General features: G+C 60.7%; 2 protein-coding genes across 9 annotated transcripts in view; one reads left to right on the top strand and one right to left on the bottom strand.

The window, feature by feature from the left end:
* The window catches only part of SPPL2B (signal peptide peptidase like 2B), a 42,891-nt gene that overhangs the window by 11,157 nt on the left and 15,143 nt on the right, over positions 1-16,591 (top strand). For 4 of the 6 annotated variants that reach the window (XM_061190856.1, XM_061190857.1, XM_061190862.1 and 1 more), the window contains exon 1: positions 16,012-16,093. The exons of the other annotated variants lie outside the window; for them this stretch is intronic. In XM_061190856.1, coding sequence (XP_061046839.1) covers positions 16,013-16,093 — 81 coding nt within the window. In that variant the 5' untranslated portion in view covers position 16,012. Of the gene's footprint in view, positions 1-16,011; positions 16,094-16,591 lie in introns of those variants that run through there. 6 annotated transcript variants of the gene reach the window in all.
* LSM7 (LSM7 homolog, U6 small nuclear RNA and mRNA degradation associated) lies at positions 11,123-15,922 on the bottom strand. 3 transcript variants are annotated; one of them, XM_061190852.1, is made up of 4 exons: positions 15,850-15,922; positions 15,630-15,720; positions 12,854-12,921; positions 11,123-11,371 (listed from the first exon to the last, which is right to left on the bottom strand). In XM_061190852.1, the coding sequence occupies exons 1-4, from the start codon at positions 15,920-15,922 to the stop codon at positions 11,229-11,231; spliced, it is 375 nt and encodes a 124-aa protein (XP_061046835.1). In that variant the 3' UTR covers positions 11,123-11,228. The 3 variants fall into 3 exon arrangements, with proteins under 3 accessions (XP_061046835.1, XP_061046837.1, XP_061046836.1); XM_061190854.1 differs by having other exon boundaries at positions 12,854-12,925; positions 15,630-15,737; XM_061190853.1 differs by having other exon boundaries at positions 12,854-12,925; positions 15,850-15,885.

The following is a 16,591-nucleotide window of genomic DNA, read 5'->3' on the forward strand; positions in this document are numbered from 1 at the left end:
TTGAACCCGGGTCTGATGCCAGCTCCCTTCCACTGAATCCCAGAGCCCTACTGGAGCGTGGATGGACGGCCCTCTTAAGAGGCCCAGGATTGACATGGGGTGGTGGGCGGCCCCCCCCCGGGCCCACCCAGGAGAAGCTTTGCTTGGAGAGTTCTCCAAGAGGCTCTCTACCTGGTGACTAGGTGGTGACTCAGGGGAGCCCAAGAATGACAGCATTGTGGGAAGAGAAATCAAGTTGATGCCTAAGATCTGCTTTGTAATTCCCACTCAGCAAGGCACCTTCGGATCCCAGGCATCATGTGGGGGTGGCTAGGAGCAGCCACCTCCATTCTACAGATGAGCACACTGAGGCCGAGCAGGTGCAAGGCAGAGCTGCTGGGGTACCAGTGAGGATGATCATGGCTGCCCCACAGTCACAGAGCATCTATCTCACGGCAGCCCCATGCCGGGGGTCCAATGCACCTCCATTTATTACATCCCGTGTTGATGTCCATCTCAAAACTGGAGCTCAGAGAGGGGCTGTCCTTTGCCGGAAGTCACCAGCTGGGACAGGGAACAGAGAAGCAGGCCGAGGACAGCTGGCTTTAGTCCTATTGAGCCCTCGTCCCATGGTTGGGCGGCCCCTTCCCATCTCCCCACGCTATCCAGGTAGAGCGGAGGAGCTGCATCTGCGGGGGAAGCCTATGGGGTGGGCCCACGGGGTATTCCAACTCAGATCCTGTCTCAGATGGCTGCCACTCCAGCTCAGTGGGGAATGGAGCAAGGCAGTATGCCCGCAGCCCAACAGCCCCAGACCTCTCCCCGCTTGCCTGCACCTGGTTTCCACCAGTCTCATCCACAGAGACCCTGTGTCCTCCACCTCTGGGCACTCACACGCCATAGCCTTCCCAGCCTCCACACCTCCTCCAGGGAGCCCTCCTGGGTTGCTCCAGGTTTCAGAGCCCTGCTGTCCCTGAAAGTTCCCCCATCAAGCCCCAGATGGTCCCTCTGGTGCTGCCATACTGCAGCAGACACCCCCTCCCCATGCCCCCACCAGCAACCATCTCTGTACAAACATGGCACTGCTTGTTAAAAATGCAGGTTCTGGGGCACAAACCCCAGAAGTTCTGATTCCTCAGAACTGGGGGGCCGGGGTGCCTGTGTTGTCAGTGCCTGGGGCACATGTTGAAAAAACCAGTCATAAGGCGGTCTCAAAAATAAGGACCGGGTCCTTTCCTGCACCTGCACCCAGATCAAGCAAGGCACAAGGTGCTGTCCCCCACCCCCACAACTTGTTGAATGGGGCTCAGTGGCCTCCCAGGCCTGGCCCCAGAGGCCCTGGGGGGCACCCATGCCCAACCTCACGGGATGGAGAGAAGCTCCCCCGACCCCATCCTTGCTGCTGCTTGGACACAGGCCCTCAGTGCAGGGGGCTCGGCCCTGTGCTCCCAAATCCCTCCCACCCGGCTGAGCTGTCCCCAGCCCCAGGGATGCAGCAGGTCCTGGTGTGGACCCCAAACGCTTCCTTCTCCTTCCTGGCAGCTCGGCACCCCCTAGGCTGGACCAGACCCCGCTGGAGGGGAGGGCAGGAAGGCTTGGGGCTGACGCTACCATCCTGACCGTCGTCCACCCCCAGACCCAGCCAGTCCCCCTTCCTTCCCCTCATGGAAGGGGGCGCATCCCCCCAGGCGTACCCACTGCCCCAGAGAGAAGCCCACCTGCCTCCCTGCTCCTCGGCGCCCCAGGGGAGGAACAGGGGGACCCCAGCATGGGGAGTGGCCCCCCAAAGTTTCCAGGGGGAGCGCTGGGGGCCTGGCGAGGAGCAATGAGCCCGGCAGGGGCGCTCAGTGAGAGTGGTCCCCGGGCTCGGGGGGGGGGGGGACTCGGGGGGTGGGCGCTGCGGAGCGCAGGTGCAGCGGGGTCTCGGGGTCCGACGCGGCCACTCACCTGGGCGGCTCCGGCGCGGACAGGGCGCGGGCTGCGGCGCGGGGGCCGTCCGGAGCCGACAAGAGCAGCCGCCACCTCCCGGGTCCACCGTGCGCGCCGCCGCCGGCGCGTGCCCGCCGCCGCCCTCCACGGCGCGCGGTGCGGGGGCGCGCGGGGCTGCGCTCGGCCGTGCGCGCGGCCCGCCGGCTGGGCTGCGCGGTGACCCGACCGCAGGCAGTTGTGCGGAGCTGCGGGGCGCGAGGACACGTGCGCGAGGACACGTGCGCGCAGGTGCCGGGACTTGCGCCAGGGCGGGCGGGCGGGCGGGGGAAGGGCAGGGCGTCCAGGACCCGGGAGCGCCTGCCGCTCGGTGCGCACCCGACGCGGTGGCGCGAGTGAGGGCCACCCCTGTGGCCATGGCTTTGGTGGGCCTGCAGAGGCTGCGGTGCAGGAAACGCAGGGCTCCCCGTCTGTGACCCTCTGGGATCTGGCCTCTCCTCGCTGACCCCACTCCAGGCCTCCGCCACCTGGCACCTGGATACCTGCCCCAGCCTCTTCCGATCCAGCCAGCGCTCCAGGCCCATTCCTCACGTGGGCCCCAGAGGATGCTTAACCACTGGCCTCTAGAACCAACTACGGCTCCCTGTTGCCCTCAGATTCATGTCTAAACTCGGTGTATGTTTCTGGATCTTCCCTACCCATGCCTTCCTCCCGCCGGCCGCCTCACTCCTTCCCAGTGAGGCCCCCTTGCCCCTTTTCAAACATGCCAGGCTCCTGCCGGTCTCAGGGCCTTGGCCTTCGCTGTTCCCTCTGCCTGGAATGCCTTTCCCTGCATCCTTTGTTGGCCAGTTTGCAATCGCTTATTTATGCTGTGCTCAATGGATGTTTGTGGAAAGAATGACCCTTTTACTTTTACTGTGGTGGTTTGGGGAGCCGTGGGCACCCACAAGCTTGGGAACCTCAAGTTAGGAGGAAGGTCTGCCTCATCTGATGAAAGGCGTCTTGTTGGAGCAGATGTCCTAGAATCACTAAAAGTTGGGGTGAAGTGTCCCTACCCTGACTCCCAGGTTGGGATATTGTGCAAGCCAGGGCAGAAATGGAATCAGGAGTGGAGTGTCCTGACCCCCCCAGGACAGAGCCTGCCCAGCATCGGCCCTGTTTAGGGAGCTCACCCTGTGGAGTCCAGTGTGAGAGGCAGGACATCACTGCAGTGTGGGAGGTGCAGGGGCAGAGGATGGGGTGGGGGCACCCTCCCCCCCCACCATCAAGCTAATACACGATTAATTAGCGAGGTTACTAAGCACTTACTATATGCTGGGCTCCGTTCTAAACACGGGCCCTCTTGTGCTTGCTGCAGGGTCATGGTTACAGGTGGACACTTATTATTACCATTTCACAGATCAGCAAGTCGAGGCTCAGAGATACCATTTGTCCCAAGCGAGGGGCTCAAGGTGGGCCTGGCTGCCCAGGGGGCTAGGCGTGTAACCTCACATGATTCCACCCCCACCAGCCTTCCCTGCCTGCTGCGCCTTCCCAGCTGCTTCCATGGTGGTCTGGCGTCAGCTCAGCCACCTGTGATTCAAGCAGGCTCCGTTCCCAGACTGTCGTGTTGGCCGGAGGCCTGGAAACCGCATCCCAGGAGGCCACAGGCCAGGTCCCCATGGGACAAGGGGGCAGATCCCTTTCCTGGCCAGCAGAGGTCCAGGAGGCGGACGTGGGCTCCCCTCCCTCGTGGTTCCCCACCCCCACAGACAGCCCAGCGCCCGCATAGAGGAGTCACTGCTGCAGAGGCTGTGTGACCTCAGGGCAGTCGCTTCCCAGCTCTGAGCTTCTGTCTCCCTCTGTAAAATGAGGCTCTGATACCTGCCACCCAGGGCTCTAGGAAAGCAAGCACTTTCCTACTGTGTGCCAGTAGGTCTGTGTACCAGGTTAAGCGCTGGGCTGGAGGGAGGAGACGTGGCGGTGGGGGAGGGCTCGCCATGGGCCTGGGGGAGCAGACTTGTGAGATTATCACAAAAGGGGTGGTGGAAAACTCAGAAGATGATACCCGGTACCCAACCTAGGCTGGGGGTCAGGGATGCTTTTCCAAGGAGGGGGTGCTTGAGGTGAGTCCTGCAGGGAGAAGGGGGTAACCAATGTGGTGGTCAGGGTTCGAACCTACTTCCTGCCTGTGGAACTGTGGGAGACTCCCCTGCAGCCTCAGTTTCCACATCTGTAAAATGGGGACCCAAACAGTACCCGTCTTCTAGGGCTGCAGAGACCCCACTCAATGATGGAGGGGGACATCATTGTCCTCAGTGTCCACAGGGGGACACCAGGGCGCTCAGTGGCTCTGCCCAGCTTGCATTCATTGCTCCGGAAGGAAGCCTGGCTGAAGAGCAGGATGAGGTCTCGGACACTGCCCGCCTCAGGACCTTTGCACAGCTGTCCCGTCTGCCTGCAGCGCCTTCCCCCAGCCATCAGCCCGGCTCACCCCTTCCTGACTCATGGCTCCACCTTTTGCCTCCTTCTGTCCCCTCTCTGCCTCCTCGGCACTCTCTCCAGTTAAGACACTGTGTAATTTACTGATTTATCCTGTTTATTGTGGGCCCTGCCTTCTTCTCGGCCGCAGCTCCAGCAGACGCAGAGTAGGCGTCCAGTAAGTACTGGCTGAATGAACCAATAGTTCAGTGACATTGAGGGCTGTAGGTTTTGCCCCCGGAGGTGGAGGTTCTGGGGGTCTGAGTAGGGAAGCATCTACCGCTGCCTGAAACCACTGTCTTGTCTTCTCTCTGTCCATGGTCAGCATCAACCTACTCTCTGTGCCAAGAGGGAGCCTGGGAGCACATAGTAGGTCCTCAGCAACTGGCTAGAATGTGCACATCGTCATTGCTGTTCCGTTGCATTTAGCAAGGGGAGGGAGGTGGGCTTAGCGGCTGGGTGGCCTCACTCAGCCCAGCATCCCCGGTGGGATGCTGCCGTGGGGGCCGAGGGGGGGCATGGGAAGGGGATGCGGCCAGGGGTTCCAGCCTCCCAGGTGGTGGGGCGGCAGTACCTGGTCGCCAAGGTTACGACCACCTGCGATGGGGATGTTGCCGTGGAGACAGACCCCCTGGGAGGAGAGGGTGGCTCCAGATGGGGGAGCTGTGGCAGGGGCAGGGGGCCTGGAGGTGGCTGCCAGCCCAGGGGGCTTCCCTAGCCCCCGTATGTCCCTCTGGGTGGGAGTGTCGCGGGGCCATGGCTCTCCCCATCCTGCGTCCTCATGCCTGGGAAAGCCAGCAGGAACCCTTAGGTGGCAGTAATTATTTCTAAAATTAAAAGCTCGTCTCTCCTTCGTTCTCTGGCGAGGTGTGCAGGACTGGCGGTGGGGGCCAGGGGAGGGAGGGGTCGCATGGCCTGGGAGCCTCAGGCATGGCTTTGGGCAAGTGGCTTTCCCTCTGTGACGGGAGCAGAGTCCTGGATCGCTGGCAGGCCACAGATCAGAGGGATTGAGGCCTTGGGCTCCAGGCCCCTGGGGCTGTGCCGGGTCCCCTCAGGGTGACCTTGACTGATGACCTAACCTCTCTGCGCCCCAGGAACCTCATCTGTAACGTGGGAATCATAGCAACCAGTCCCTCGAGGTTGTTGGGAGGATGACACAGGCCTGTACGATTCCCAAGTCTGTCTGCCCGATCCTCGGTAAACAGCCTTGAGTGGTTGGTTAGCTGATGTTATTTACTGAGTCAGCATTTTCCCGGGCTGTGCATGGGGATGCTGGTCCCCAAATGCGGCTCCCGCCACAAAAAGGGGCCCAAAGCCAGACTGCAAGGCAAACATCACAGGACAAGCTCTGAGGGCCCCAGAGGGTGGGAGAGGCCTGCCGGCAGAGGGCCCGGTGTGGGCAAAGCCCGCAGGGCTGCCCAGATGCGGCATTGGGGCCTCTGCAGCCATTCTGTGTGGTCAAGTGGGGGCCTCGAACTGACACTAGCCTCTTGTGCAAGGCAGGCCCTAGTCGGCAACTCCCAGGGTCCCAAGTAAGTGTAGGTCCCTGGTACGACTGTGAGAAACAGCACCCTCAGGGCCTCCCTACATGCACCCCATGGAGCTTACCAAAACCCCCCTTTTTTGGTTGAATTGACAAATTGACCAATCTGGCCCGGGACCCCACAGTGCTCCACCCTTGGGGCAGGTACCATTTTGATCCAGCTGAGGGGTGCTGGGGCCTGAATCACAGCAAGTATTTTCAGCAGGTAATTGTAATTCAGCAAGTAACTCTTGCAGCAGCAAGCAGCTTCAGATTTTGCAAATAGGGCCCATCTTAGTTCTTCCTTTCCAACACTTACCATTGATTTTGTTTTCCTGTCCTATCTCACTGTTGAGGCTCTCAAGTACAATGTCCAAGGTGACTGTGGGTGTCCTTGCCTTGCTCCTGGTCTTAGGGGGAAAGCATTCGTTTTTTCACCATTCACGGTGATCTTAGCTGTCAGTTTTTTCACAGATGGCCTTTGTCAGGTTGAGGAAATTCCCTTCTATTTCTAGTTGCCACGATTTTAACCTGAATGGGTGTTGAATTTTGTCAGATGCCTCTTCTGCAGCTATGACACGGTCATGGTTTTTTTTCTCCTTTATTCTGTCGATGTGGTGAATCACAAAGATGGATTTTCCAGTGTTAAACCAACCTTGCATTCCTGGCCATGACCACTTGGTGGTCACGATGTACAATCCTTTGGATCCAATCTGGTGATGTTTTGTGAGGGGTCCTTGCATCTGTATTCGTGAGGGATATTGGTCTGTGGTTTTCTTTTTCTGCAATGTTTTTGACAGGTTTTGCTTACACTGCCCTCATATAACAGGTGGGGAATATTCCTTCCTCCTCTGGTGTCCGAGGTTGGATTGGTGTTATTTGTCCCTTAAAAGCTTCGGGATAAGTTCTGAAGTAGAGTTGTCAGTACTTGCTGACAGATGGGATGCATGGGGGGGTGGGGGTCAAGGGTGACCCCAAGGTTTGGGGCCTGGGCAAGCGGGGGACTTGTGGGGATGGATCCTGGGTTGAGGAAAGCTGGGGAGGCGGCAGGCGGAAGGGGGAGCATCAGCTTGGGGCGCATTAATTTGGGGTTCCTCTAAGACACGCAGTGGGTGTGGATCTGGTGCTTAGGGGGAGACAGGGTGGGGGGGGCGCAGAGGTGGGGAAAGGGAACTCAGAAATTAGCGACAGGGTGGGGCCCAAAGGCATATCCGCCTGGATCCCAGGCTCCTGGTCAGCCCCCCTCAGCCAGGAATGTTGTTTTCTCTCTGGGCTCTTCATTCCTGGGTGAGTCCTGACCTCTGCAGGCTCCAGTCAGCATGGCTTGGGGACGGGACGGGGTGGGTCAAGGAGCTGACCTGGGCCCTGAACACAGGCAGAGAGCATGAAAAGACATGCGCTTTTCAGCAGAGGACATTTATTGCGCATCAGAGCCAAGAAGCTCCCGGTCTGATGGAGTGGATGGGGCGGGGTGGGGCGGGGGGGTGGGAGGCACTATTCCTGCGGACAGTGAGGGCTGCGGGTGGGCTTGGAGCTGGGGAGGAAGCGAGAAGCAGGAGGGCCAGACCCCCGGGGCGTCGCAATCCAACAGCCCCAGGGATCCAAGACCCCCTCCCCATCCCCCTCCCCCCACCCCATTTGCAAAGTCAACAAAAGCTTCTTCCTTTTACATCCACGTCCACGTCTGAGTCCAGACGGAACTGGATTCCTCTCCTGCCTCACTGGCCAGCCATGGGGGGCTGCAGGGCTCTGCGGCATCACTGGTGCTCCAGGGTGGAGATGAGGGCTCCCCAGGTCTGTGGGTGGCAGGACCGGACCTGGTCGTGAGAACGGGGGAAGCTGTTCCCTCCCAGCTCCTGGGGCCAGGTGGGCAGGTGGTTCCTTCCCCCGTTTGCTTCCCACCCACCTAGCTTTGGGTCTCAGTTTCTCACCCACGAGACAGCCTTCAGAGCACAGGAGGGATGTGGGGGGCAGCCCACCCCCTGGCTTAGGATCCCGGCTGTGTGACCCAGTACACGTTGCTCAGCCTCTCTGGGCCTTAGCTTCCTCATCTGTGAATGGGGATAAGGAAAGGGTTTGGGGTGGGGGGCTGAGTGAACCAGAAGGTGTACGTCAGCCCAGCCTGTTGCTAAAGCTGTTCTGGGGACAAGGAAGCTGTGGGGAGGGGCAGAGCTGACCATCAGCAATGTCAAGATCCTGTCCACCTTCAGGAGACTCTGGAATCTGCCGTGGGGCGGGATCTTGGGGCTCTCCGGCTGGTCTGGGCTCAAGGCGGGCCTGCCGGGGCCTCTGGCGACGTCTCCCAGAGCGGGGCCTCAGCAGACAGCACCTGGAAGCTGTGGGCTGTGGTGACCGTGGGCACGTGGAGTAGGACCGGCCCCCCGTCCGATGGCCGCAGCCCCCGCCCGGTGTTCCGAGGCCTGCGCTGACTGTGGGCAGGGAGCCGAAAGGGTGGGAACTGGGCAGGGGTCAGCGGGGAGCCTCCGGACGGCATGGTGGGCTGGCTGGCGGGCTGGCCAGCCGGGGATGCCGGGGATTTATACGGGGGCCAGGGGGCGGAGGGGGCGGGATCAGTGTCACCGGCTCATTTCTCCCTCTTCCTGCTCTAGTCTCCACCTCTGTGTCTGCCTTTCCTAGTCTCCCTCAGTCTTCCCCTGCATCTCCCTATCTGCCTCTGGCCTTCTCTTTCTCAGGCTCCTTGTAAAATATTAAAATTTCAATATAACACTCTGTAAAATATTAAATTTCTCCTCATGAAATATTAAAATGTTAAGGATAGGCTAATATCCCCCTTTCATCACCATCTTCAATCCTGGGTCAGCAGGATCTTTCTAGATCCTTCTCTATATATTTAAAAGCATAGAAACATAAGATCTTCTTAATAAGGATCTTAAAGAAATGGTGTTACACCACACACATGCTACACTTGTATGTCAGCAAGTCTCAGTGACCTGTCACTGCGTAACAAACATCCCCCAACGTAGGGGCATAAAAATTTATTATTCCTCATGATTCTGTGGGTTGGCAGCAAAGTTCCTCTGCTGGGCTAACTCAGTGTCACCTGGGCTAACTCAGGAGGCCTCACACGGCTGCCTCTGGGCAGTGTTCCAAGAGGACAAAGGTAATGGCAAACTAAGGTAATTGGCAAACTAAGGTAATTGGCAAACTAAGCTCTGAATGCCACAATGTCACTCCTGCCGTATTCTTACCATCAAACCAAGTCCCCAGATTCCAAGGGGTGGAGAAACAGACTCCCCCTCCTGCGAGGGAAGCTGCAGGGAATTAGTGGCTGCACAAAGAGATCTACCTCTCTGTGAAAAGTTGCTTTGTATTGATATTTGGCCGGAGGAACCTGAGTTTCTCCAGCAGATCCCCCGGTGATGGGCAGCTAGGTTATTTACGGTCTTTTACAAACGAGGTCATAGTGACTCTCTAGGGTGGATACGGTTCAGTGGAACAAGCTCATCTTATCCCCCTTTCTGGGGAGTTCTGCCTGAGCCTCCAGGAGGTCAGGGTCTCCCTCTCTTGGGCCCCTGGAGCATCTTGTTCTCAGCCTCAGACTTGAACACAAAGATCTGTGCTGTTAACCAACTCCCCGCCCAACAGCAGCCCAGTGCCCGGCCACAGAGTGGGTACTGGATGACTTTTCCTGAGCTTAAGAGAGAAGGAATGGGACCTGAGAGAGGTTGGGACACTTACTCTCAGCCACGCAGCAAGTGGTGGAAGGAGATTGGGGCCCCAGACTTTGTGGTCACAGAGAACTTTTGCGCTCATCGGCTGGGAGGTGAGGGGTGGGTGGAGAGCGGTCTGAAGCCTTTGAGGGCTGTAATGATGGAGCAGAGAGGCTCCTGAGACAAGCCTTGCTTTCTGCGCAACCGAAGCTGGGAGCTGGAAAGCCAGGTGTCCTTGTACTTCTGTCCTGGCCCCTGGCTGCCCCGGGGCTCTAACGAGGTCTGATTAGCCTCCAGGCCTCACTGCTCCCTCACCCCACCCCACCCTGGGGTCCGGACCCCTGGGCCTTCTGACCCCGATATCTGGGTCTCAGCCTTTGTGTCTCAGCCTCAGATAGGGCAGGCTGGGTGTGTGGAGAGAACAGAGGCGCCAGTGCCCAGGTTCTCGGTCCCTTCACCGTGTGTCCCCCCTGCCGGAGTCACGGTCCCCCGGCTCTTGAACGGGCACGGGAATTGCCCCCAACAGCAGAACGCATCGGGTTGGATGTTGGCAGTTTGGGTGCGCCCAAGTTCTCGGTCACAGCCTTCCCTGGGGCTGTGACCCCAGCTAGCCCAGGCCCCCCCGCTGCCCAGCTGCTGGGGCTGAGGCCTCTGATGAGGGAGCTGGGCGAGGCAGGGCCGCCAGCTGGCAGGGAAGTGGGGCGGGAGGGATGAGGAGCACGCGGGGCTTGGCTACGCGGCCCCACGACTAATCCCCGGCAGCAGGGCCACAGCAGAGCTCAGATCCCCGCGATAAGCCAGCTGCTTTCAGTTTATCTGGTGGCAACAAAGGACAGGTAGCGTGGGGGCCATCCAGCCGGGTCCCCTTGTGCGGCGGGTTCCTGTGTGTCGCCAGCCGTTGGCGGAGGGGCCCTGGTCCACAGTTCCCGCCAGGATGACCCCCACTCACTCCTGGCCCCGCTCATCCTCACGTGCTCAGCGCTCCTGAGTGACAAATAGCAGACGGTGCCATGGAGGCGGGGTCCTAACGAGGACACTGGGTTTAGGAAATGGGGCCAGGAGAAAGCCCTGCTTCCTGAGGACGGGCATGGGGACATTCGTGACCATGGCCCCCGGAGTCGCCAGCTGAGGGGCAGAGGTGGGCTCGTCCTCTGAGCTGAGGCGGGAAGCAGGTTGGGCTAGGTCGTGGGACCGGGCGGACAGCAAGGCTCCATCCAGTTTGTTCTTTGTGAGATCACGGCTGTGCGGGGATGTGACAAAGGACCTGGCTTTGGGGGACCACTTGGGCCGGCGCACAGAGGCACTGAAGTGACAGGGCCTGCCGCTGAGAAGGCTGGCTGGGGGGTCTGCATGGGCTGTGGCCCCAGGGGGGCTCTGGAAAGGCTCCGGCCTCCACGTCCCGTGCCCTCACCTGGACTGTGCACGCTCAGTCCCCTCTGAGCCCCCCAGCCCTGGGCCTGGACCCCAGACGGCGCGCAAACTCTGCTGGATGGACCGCATCCCTGGGGCCCAGGTCTTGCCAGAACACCAAGGCTGAAAGCCAGAGTCCAGGGCTCCTGGACACTTGAGGTTTGCAATTTTATAAAGAAAACAAAAACATAAGCTATACAAAAAGGAAAGTTCCGTTCCTACGGGTGGCCCGAGTCCTGGGGGAGGGGCAGCCCCGGCCACTAGGCATCTTGCTGCTGGATGAAGGGGTTGGGGATGGCCTCCATGCCGTCCTGCGGGCAGATGAGCACCACGGAGGTGCCCCTGCACACCACCAGGCCCAGCTGCCGGGTGTCCTCCGTGAGCTTGTACTGGTCGTCAGGGTCTGCGGAAGAAGAGGGGCGGCAGTGAGGCGCCGCGGGCTCAGAGGCCCAGGAGGACCGGAGATGGGCCTGCGGCGGGGGGATGGGGAGGGCAGGCCAAGGGCCCCACTCCCAAGCCAGCTGGCAGCCTCTCCCAGAGACGGACCACGAGGCTCAGGAAGAGCTCTGGAAACAGCCGCGTGCAGCCTGTCCTCCTTCTACAATGAGGACACAGCCCGGGGGACAGTGGAGACCGAGTTCTCAGATCGGCGGCAGAGAAAAACCCCATCTGCAGAATCTCGGAAGCCCTGCGGGGCCACCATTCACCCCAGTGCCAACGGGCTGTTCACGGTGGGGCGAGGGACCCGGGGAAGTGACGGCACGCCGAGGAAAGCTCTCCTGAGGTCACGGCGGTGAGGCCTCCATTACTGTTACTGCACGATGGCGGGTTGGGGAGGCCCGCCTTGGGGTGCGGCTCCCCACTCCCAGACCCCGCAGGATGACAGGTGTCCAAGCCTGCCCCTCCCCTCCCGGAACCGCGTGCATGCGTCAGGGCCTCTGTCCCGGGGCCGTTCTGGGGGTGAGGAGCGGGTGCAGACTCAGCCCAGGAGCGAGCCAGGGCCCAGGTGCGAGTGGCCTCTGACGCAGGAACAGCAGCCAGGCCTCCAGGGCTGCTCCGCGCGGGCCATCTAAGCGCGTGGCACGCCCCAGCTCCCTTGGTTTTCCCTACAGCCCCACGAGGTGAGGCTGTCCTTTTCCAGAAAGTCATCCGCCCAAGGAGGCCAGGCCAGGATCCCAGCGGGGGGGACTCCGGGCAGACTCAGTGGGAAGAGGGAAGATGAGGGCAAAGCAAGAGGCCCCACGGGGTCGCTTCCCCACAAAGAGGGCCTCTCCCTGGGGGCCCTTTGACACTTCCGTGTGGCTCCATTAACTCTTCACCAGACTAACGTGTGTCTCAACATCGACAGTCCCCGGAGAAGACACCCCTTCCCTCCTAGGCCTTGGCGTCCCCTTCATGCTACGGTCAGGCTGAGCTGGAGAACTCGCTGGCTGATGGGCAAGGGCTGGCCTGACCACCATGCGAAGGGTCTGGGGACCTGGGGGGACAGGGAGTAAGGGGGAGGGGGCCCTCTGTCAGCAGCCGGGGGTTAACACACAGGGGCAGCAGGAGATCAGGGGGCAGCACGAGCCCCAGGGCAGCCGGCTTTCTCACGGCGGGCGCAGCATCCTTCTAGCCCCGCTGGGCACGCCTCAGCCCCAGCGGGTGCTCAGTGTTGGTGAGGAGTGGATCCGGAAAATACTCCACCTCCACCTCAGACCAAGTCCTGAGACGATGGTCGACTGAGCCTCGCCGGGACGGCGGGAGATCCAACACATCTGTCAGCCATCCGATCCACAAGGCACCACGCTCACGGTCAGCGGCTGGGTGGCGGCGGAGCAGCTTCGGAACAAACAGTAAGGAAGGCCCAGTGAGGACGCCTCCAAGCCCCACGGGCTGCACTCACCTCTCATGTACTCGATGGTGCCATCCAGCACGAGGTTGAGCAGCGGGTCAAACCCTTTCAGGATGCCGCTGGCTTGTCGCAATCACCGAGAAGAGAAGAGAGGCAGACAGGCATAAGATCAACGGTCATCCTGGGCAGATGCAAGCTGTGGCCGGGTGTCAGCACGTGAGATTGGGGTGCCCTTGCCGGTGAGGGGTCTCCCCAGCCGGATGCAGGTGTGGGAGCGGCCTCCCCAGGGACGGGACAGATGGGAGACCACAGGGGAAGCAAGGGAAGGGCTCCCGGACAGGGAGCAGTGACAGCAGACCCCAAAACCATCGCCACCACAACACAGTCGGCAAAATCCGCCTGCGCCTGTTTTGTAAACAGTTTAACTGGCACCTAGCCATGCTCATTTGTTAAATGTCGCCTGTGGCTGCTTTCCTGCTGCAGTGGCAGAGTGGAGTAGCCGCGACAAGAGACTGTCTGGCCGGCGCAGCTGAAAATATTTCCTGTCTGGTGTCCTACAGAACAAGTCTACCAGCCCCGCCTGAGTGCGAGGCCCTGGCTCTCTTCCTCTCCTGCTCATCCCTCCCCTGCGGAACAAAGACCGTGAAGGCACCCACCTCATGGGGTTACGGAGAGTGACAGTTCCAGTAACACATCCAGGCACTTGGCCCCAGCCGGGCAGCGAGCCTGCGCCCACGGGTCTGCCCTCCTCACCAGGACGGGGGCGCTGCAGCAGGCGGGCAGGATGCTCAGACAGAGCCAGCATCCCCCCACCCACCCCCCAGTGTGGGACGGGACCCACGATGGGACGTCAGTCTGTGCTCAGGCTGCGACAGACGGACGGCTTCATGGATCTCATTAAGGTCCAGGAGTCGGTCGACTTTCAGTGCATCTAAAGAGAGGCTATGCTGGGCGGGCCTGACCTGATAGGTGAGCCGTTAAAGGCACGGGCCCTTTCTGAAAAAAGAGATTTGAAAAATGAGATTTTCCTGCTGGTCTTGAAGACGTGAAGTGCAATGCTGTGGACAGAATCCGTGGCAGGGGCGGTGAGCAGACTCTAGGAGCCGAGGGGGTCCCTGGCCAACTCTTGGCAGAAAACGGGGACCCCAGGCTTGGAAGAGGACCCTGGGCCTGAGATGACAGGCTCTCAGAGACACTTCTTTACTGCAACCTCGTCAGAGACCTGAGCCTGAGGCACCCAGAGTCTGGAACCACAGGCGCTGTGAGATAGAAACATGTGTTGTTCAAGTGTAGAAAACGAACACTAGCGCCTTGAGAAACAAGAGCCCCATCTCTTCATACATCCCAGAGCCAGCACGGTGCCAAGTGTTTGTTAAGATTCCGATCCTCACTGCATTGGGTACCTAGACGGGCAGGCGCTGTGTTTTTAGCCCTCTGACGCTGCCCAGTCATCCACATCTCAGGGAAGGAGGGGTCCGGATCACTGTCTTACAAAATAAAGAAACTGACGATCAGAAGCAGCTGAATAAGTGAAATGTTGACCGGGCTCTCACTAAATGTCGGGAACCCTGTTAAACACGTTACCTGGGGCTTCCCTGGTGGCGCAGTGGTTAAGAATCCGCCTGCCAATGCAGGGGACACGGGTTCGAGCCCTGGTCCGGGAAGATGCCACATGTCGCAGAGCAACTAAGCCTGTGCGGCACAGCTACTGAGCCTGCGCTCAAGAGCCCGCGAGCCATAACTACTGAGCCCTCGTGCCACAACTACTGAAGCCCGTGCGCCTACAGCCCATGCTCCACAACGAGAAGCCACCTCAATGAGAAGCCCGCGCACCGCAACGAAGACCCAATGCAGCCAAAAAATAAACAAATAAATAAACAAATTTATTAAAAAAAAAAAAAACACGTTACCTGCTTTAAACCCTTTAATCTCAGTGCCACTACTGAAGTAGGTGGAGTTAATAACCTCTGACAAATGAGGAGACTGAGGCTCAGAGAGGGTAGCAACTTGCCCAAAGTCCCACAGCCAGTGAGCTGGGGCTGTGCCATGGGCGGCGCTCCCCACATAACCCTGCAGCAACCTTCCTGCCGTCTTCGCATCAGACTCCAACGGCAAATTCAAAGTTAAAGCCTCACAATAACAGCATAAAGCCGCAAACTGTGACAGATGCTACCAGGAACTTATAACAACAGGGGCCTGACCTGGGGTGGAGGCGTGGGGGTCAGGGAAAGCTTCCCAGAGCAGTCGAGAGCTTCCTGCATTACTCAGGTACAAAACGTTCATCCCGTTACCCTCGAACAACCGTGCACAAGGAGACGAGATTTGTTTTAAACAAACCTTTAAGGCAGCTTGGTGGAAACTGACCATAGGGCCGTGGTTCGCAACTGGGGCAATTCTGCCGCCCAGGGGACACTAGGCCATGTCTGGGACGTCACGACTAGGCGGCTCCTGGCACCGAGCGGGTGGGAGCAGGACGGCCCCCAACGGAGAAAAATGCGGCCCCAATGTGAGCAGCGCCGAGCCTGAGAAACCCTCACGTGCAGGACGACCCGTGAGGAGCTGGGACAGTCGCCTGAGTGAGGCAGGACCCACAGGAAGCAGAGCCGTGAATCCCAGCCACTGTAGCTTCCGGTGAGGTTGAGGCCCCTTTGCGTGCCTCAGTTTCCCCACCTGCAAAAGGGGCGTAACCGTTCCTACCTGCCGGCGCCGTCAGGCCAGCACGAGTTGTCCAAGCCTAGCGCTTAAAGCGCAGCCCAGGCATCCGTTACCGGTACCGCCGCCCGTTACTCCTCGTGGACCGTGGAGGGGGCGGGAGGAGGGGCCTTACCTTCTCGGCCTCCCTGGAACTTCACTCGGATCGTCTTGTCGATGTACTTGGACAGGTCCAAGATGCTCTCCTTCTTTTTCTTCTCTTTGTCCTGCAGGGGAAACAGAGCTCTGTGAGGCGGGGAGCGCGGCCGGACTGCGCCCCGCCAGCCGCGCCAACCCCGCCAGCCGCGCCAACCCCGCCAGCCGCGCCAACCCCGCCAGCCGCGCCGCACGCTCACCGCCATCTTGCCCGGCCGCTTCGTTGTGCGCAGGAGCCGCCGCCGCGCCCTTTGTACCTTGCCCCGCGCGCATGCGCGGCGGACGCAGGGCGCCTGCGCGGCGCGGTGCGCCGGGGCGTTGCTGGGAAACATCTGCCGACGCCTGAGGCTGGGACCAGGCGACATGGCGGCGGCGGCGGCGGCGGCGGTGGCGGCGGCGGCGCTGGCGCGGCTCGCGGCGGCCTTCCTCCTCCTCGCGGCCCAGGTGAGGGCGGCGCCGACCCCGCCGGCCTCGCCGGCCGCGGTGCCCCGGCCCCTCGCCCCCCACCCCGGACCCGCGCAGGACCCCGCCCGGCCCGGCCTGGGGCCAGCTTAGGGGATCCGCGCCCCGCGCGCGGGCGTCCCGCTGGCCCGGGGCTCGGTCGTGACCTTGCGGGCCTGTCCCCGGCCCGTCTCCCTTCCCCGCCTGGAAGTCCTTCTCAGCCACAGCGTCACCCGCTCCCGCCCCGGCCCCTGCTGGTCCGTCTCGGGGTCTCCCACCGCCGCCGGGGACGCCCCTCTCTGGCTCCGTGGCTTTGGCCGGGGGGCTACCCCTCTCTGAACCTCAGTTTCCCCTTGAGTGCCATAGTACTCCCTTTCCCCGTGGTTGTGGTAAACTGTCGAGCGCGGCACCCAGTGTCTGGTAGTGTCGGGAAACGGCCAGGAGCCCAGCCCTGGAGTGGGGTCGAATCGCCGCCCCATCTTTTGCTCCCGTGACCTTGGC

This window comes from Eubalaena glacialis, chromosome 4 (assembly GCF_028564815.1).
Source record: "Eubalaena glacialis isolate mEubGla1 chromosome 4, mEubGla1.1.hap2.+ XY, whole genome shotgun sequence".
Taxonomy (NCBI): domain Eukaryota; kingdom Metazoa; phylum Chordata; class Mammalia; order Artiodactyla; family Balaenidae; genus Eubalaena; species Eubalaena glacialis.

Coding starts and splice junctions, on each gene's coding strand:
- LSM7 (XM_061190854.1), bottom strand. CDS start 15,922: ATGCGCGCGGGGCAAGGTACAAAGGGCGCGGCGGCGGCTCCTGCGCAC. Junction 15,738..15,849: donor AGCGGCCGGGCAAGATGGCG/GTGAGCGTGCGG, acceptor CGCCTCACAGAG/CTCTGTTTCCCCTGCAGGAC. Junction 11,372..12,853: donor CACCATCGAGTACATGAGAG/GTGAGTGCAGCC, acceptor CTTCTTCCGCAG/ACCCTGACGACCAGTACAAG.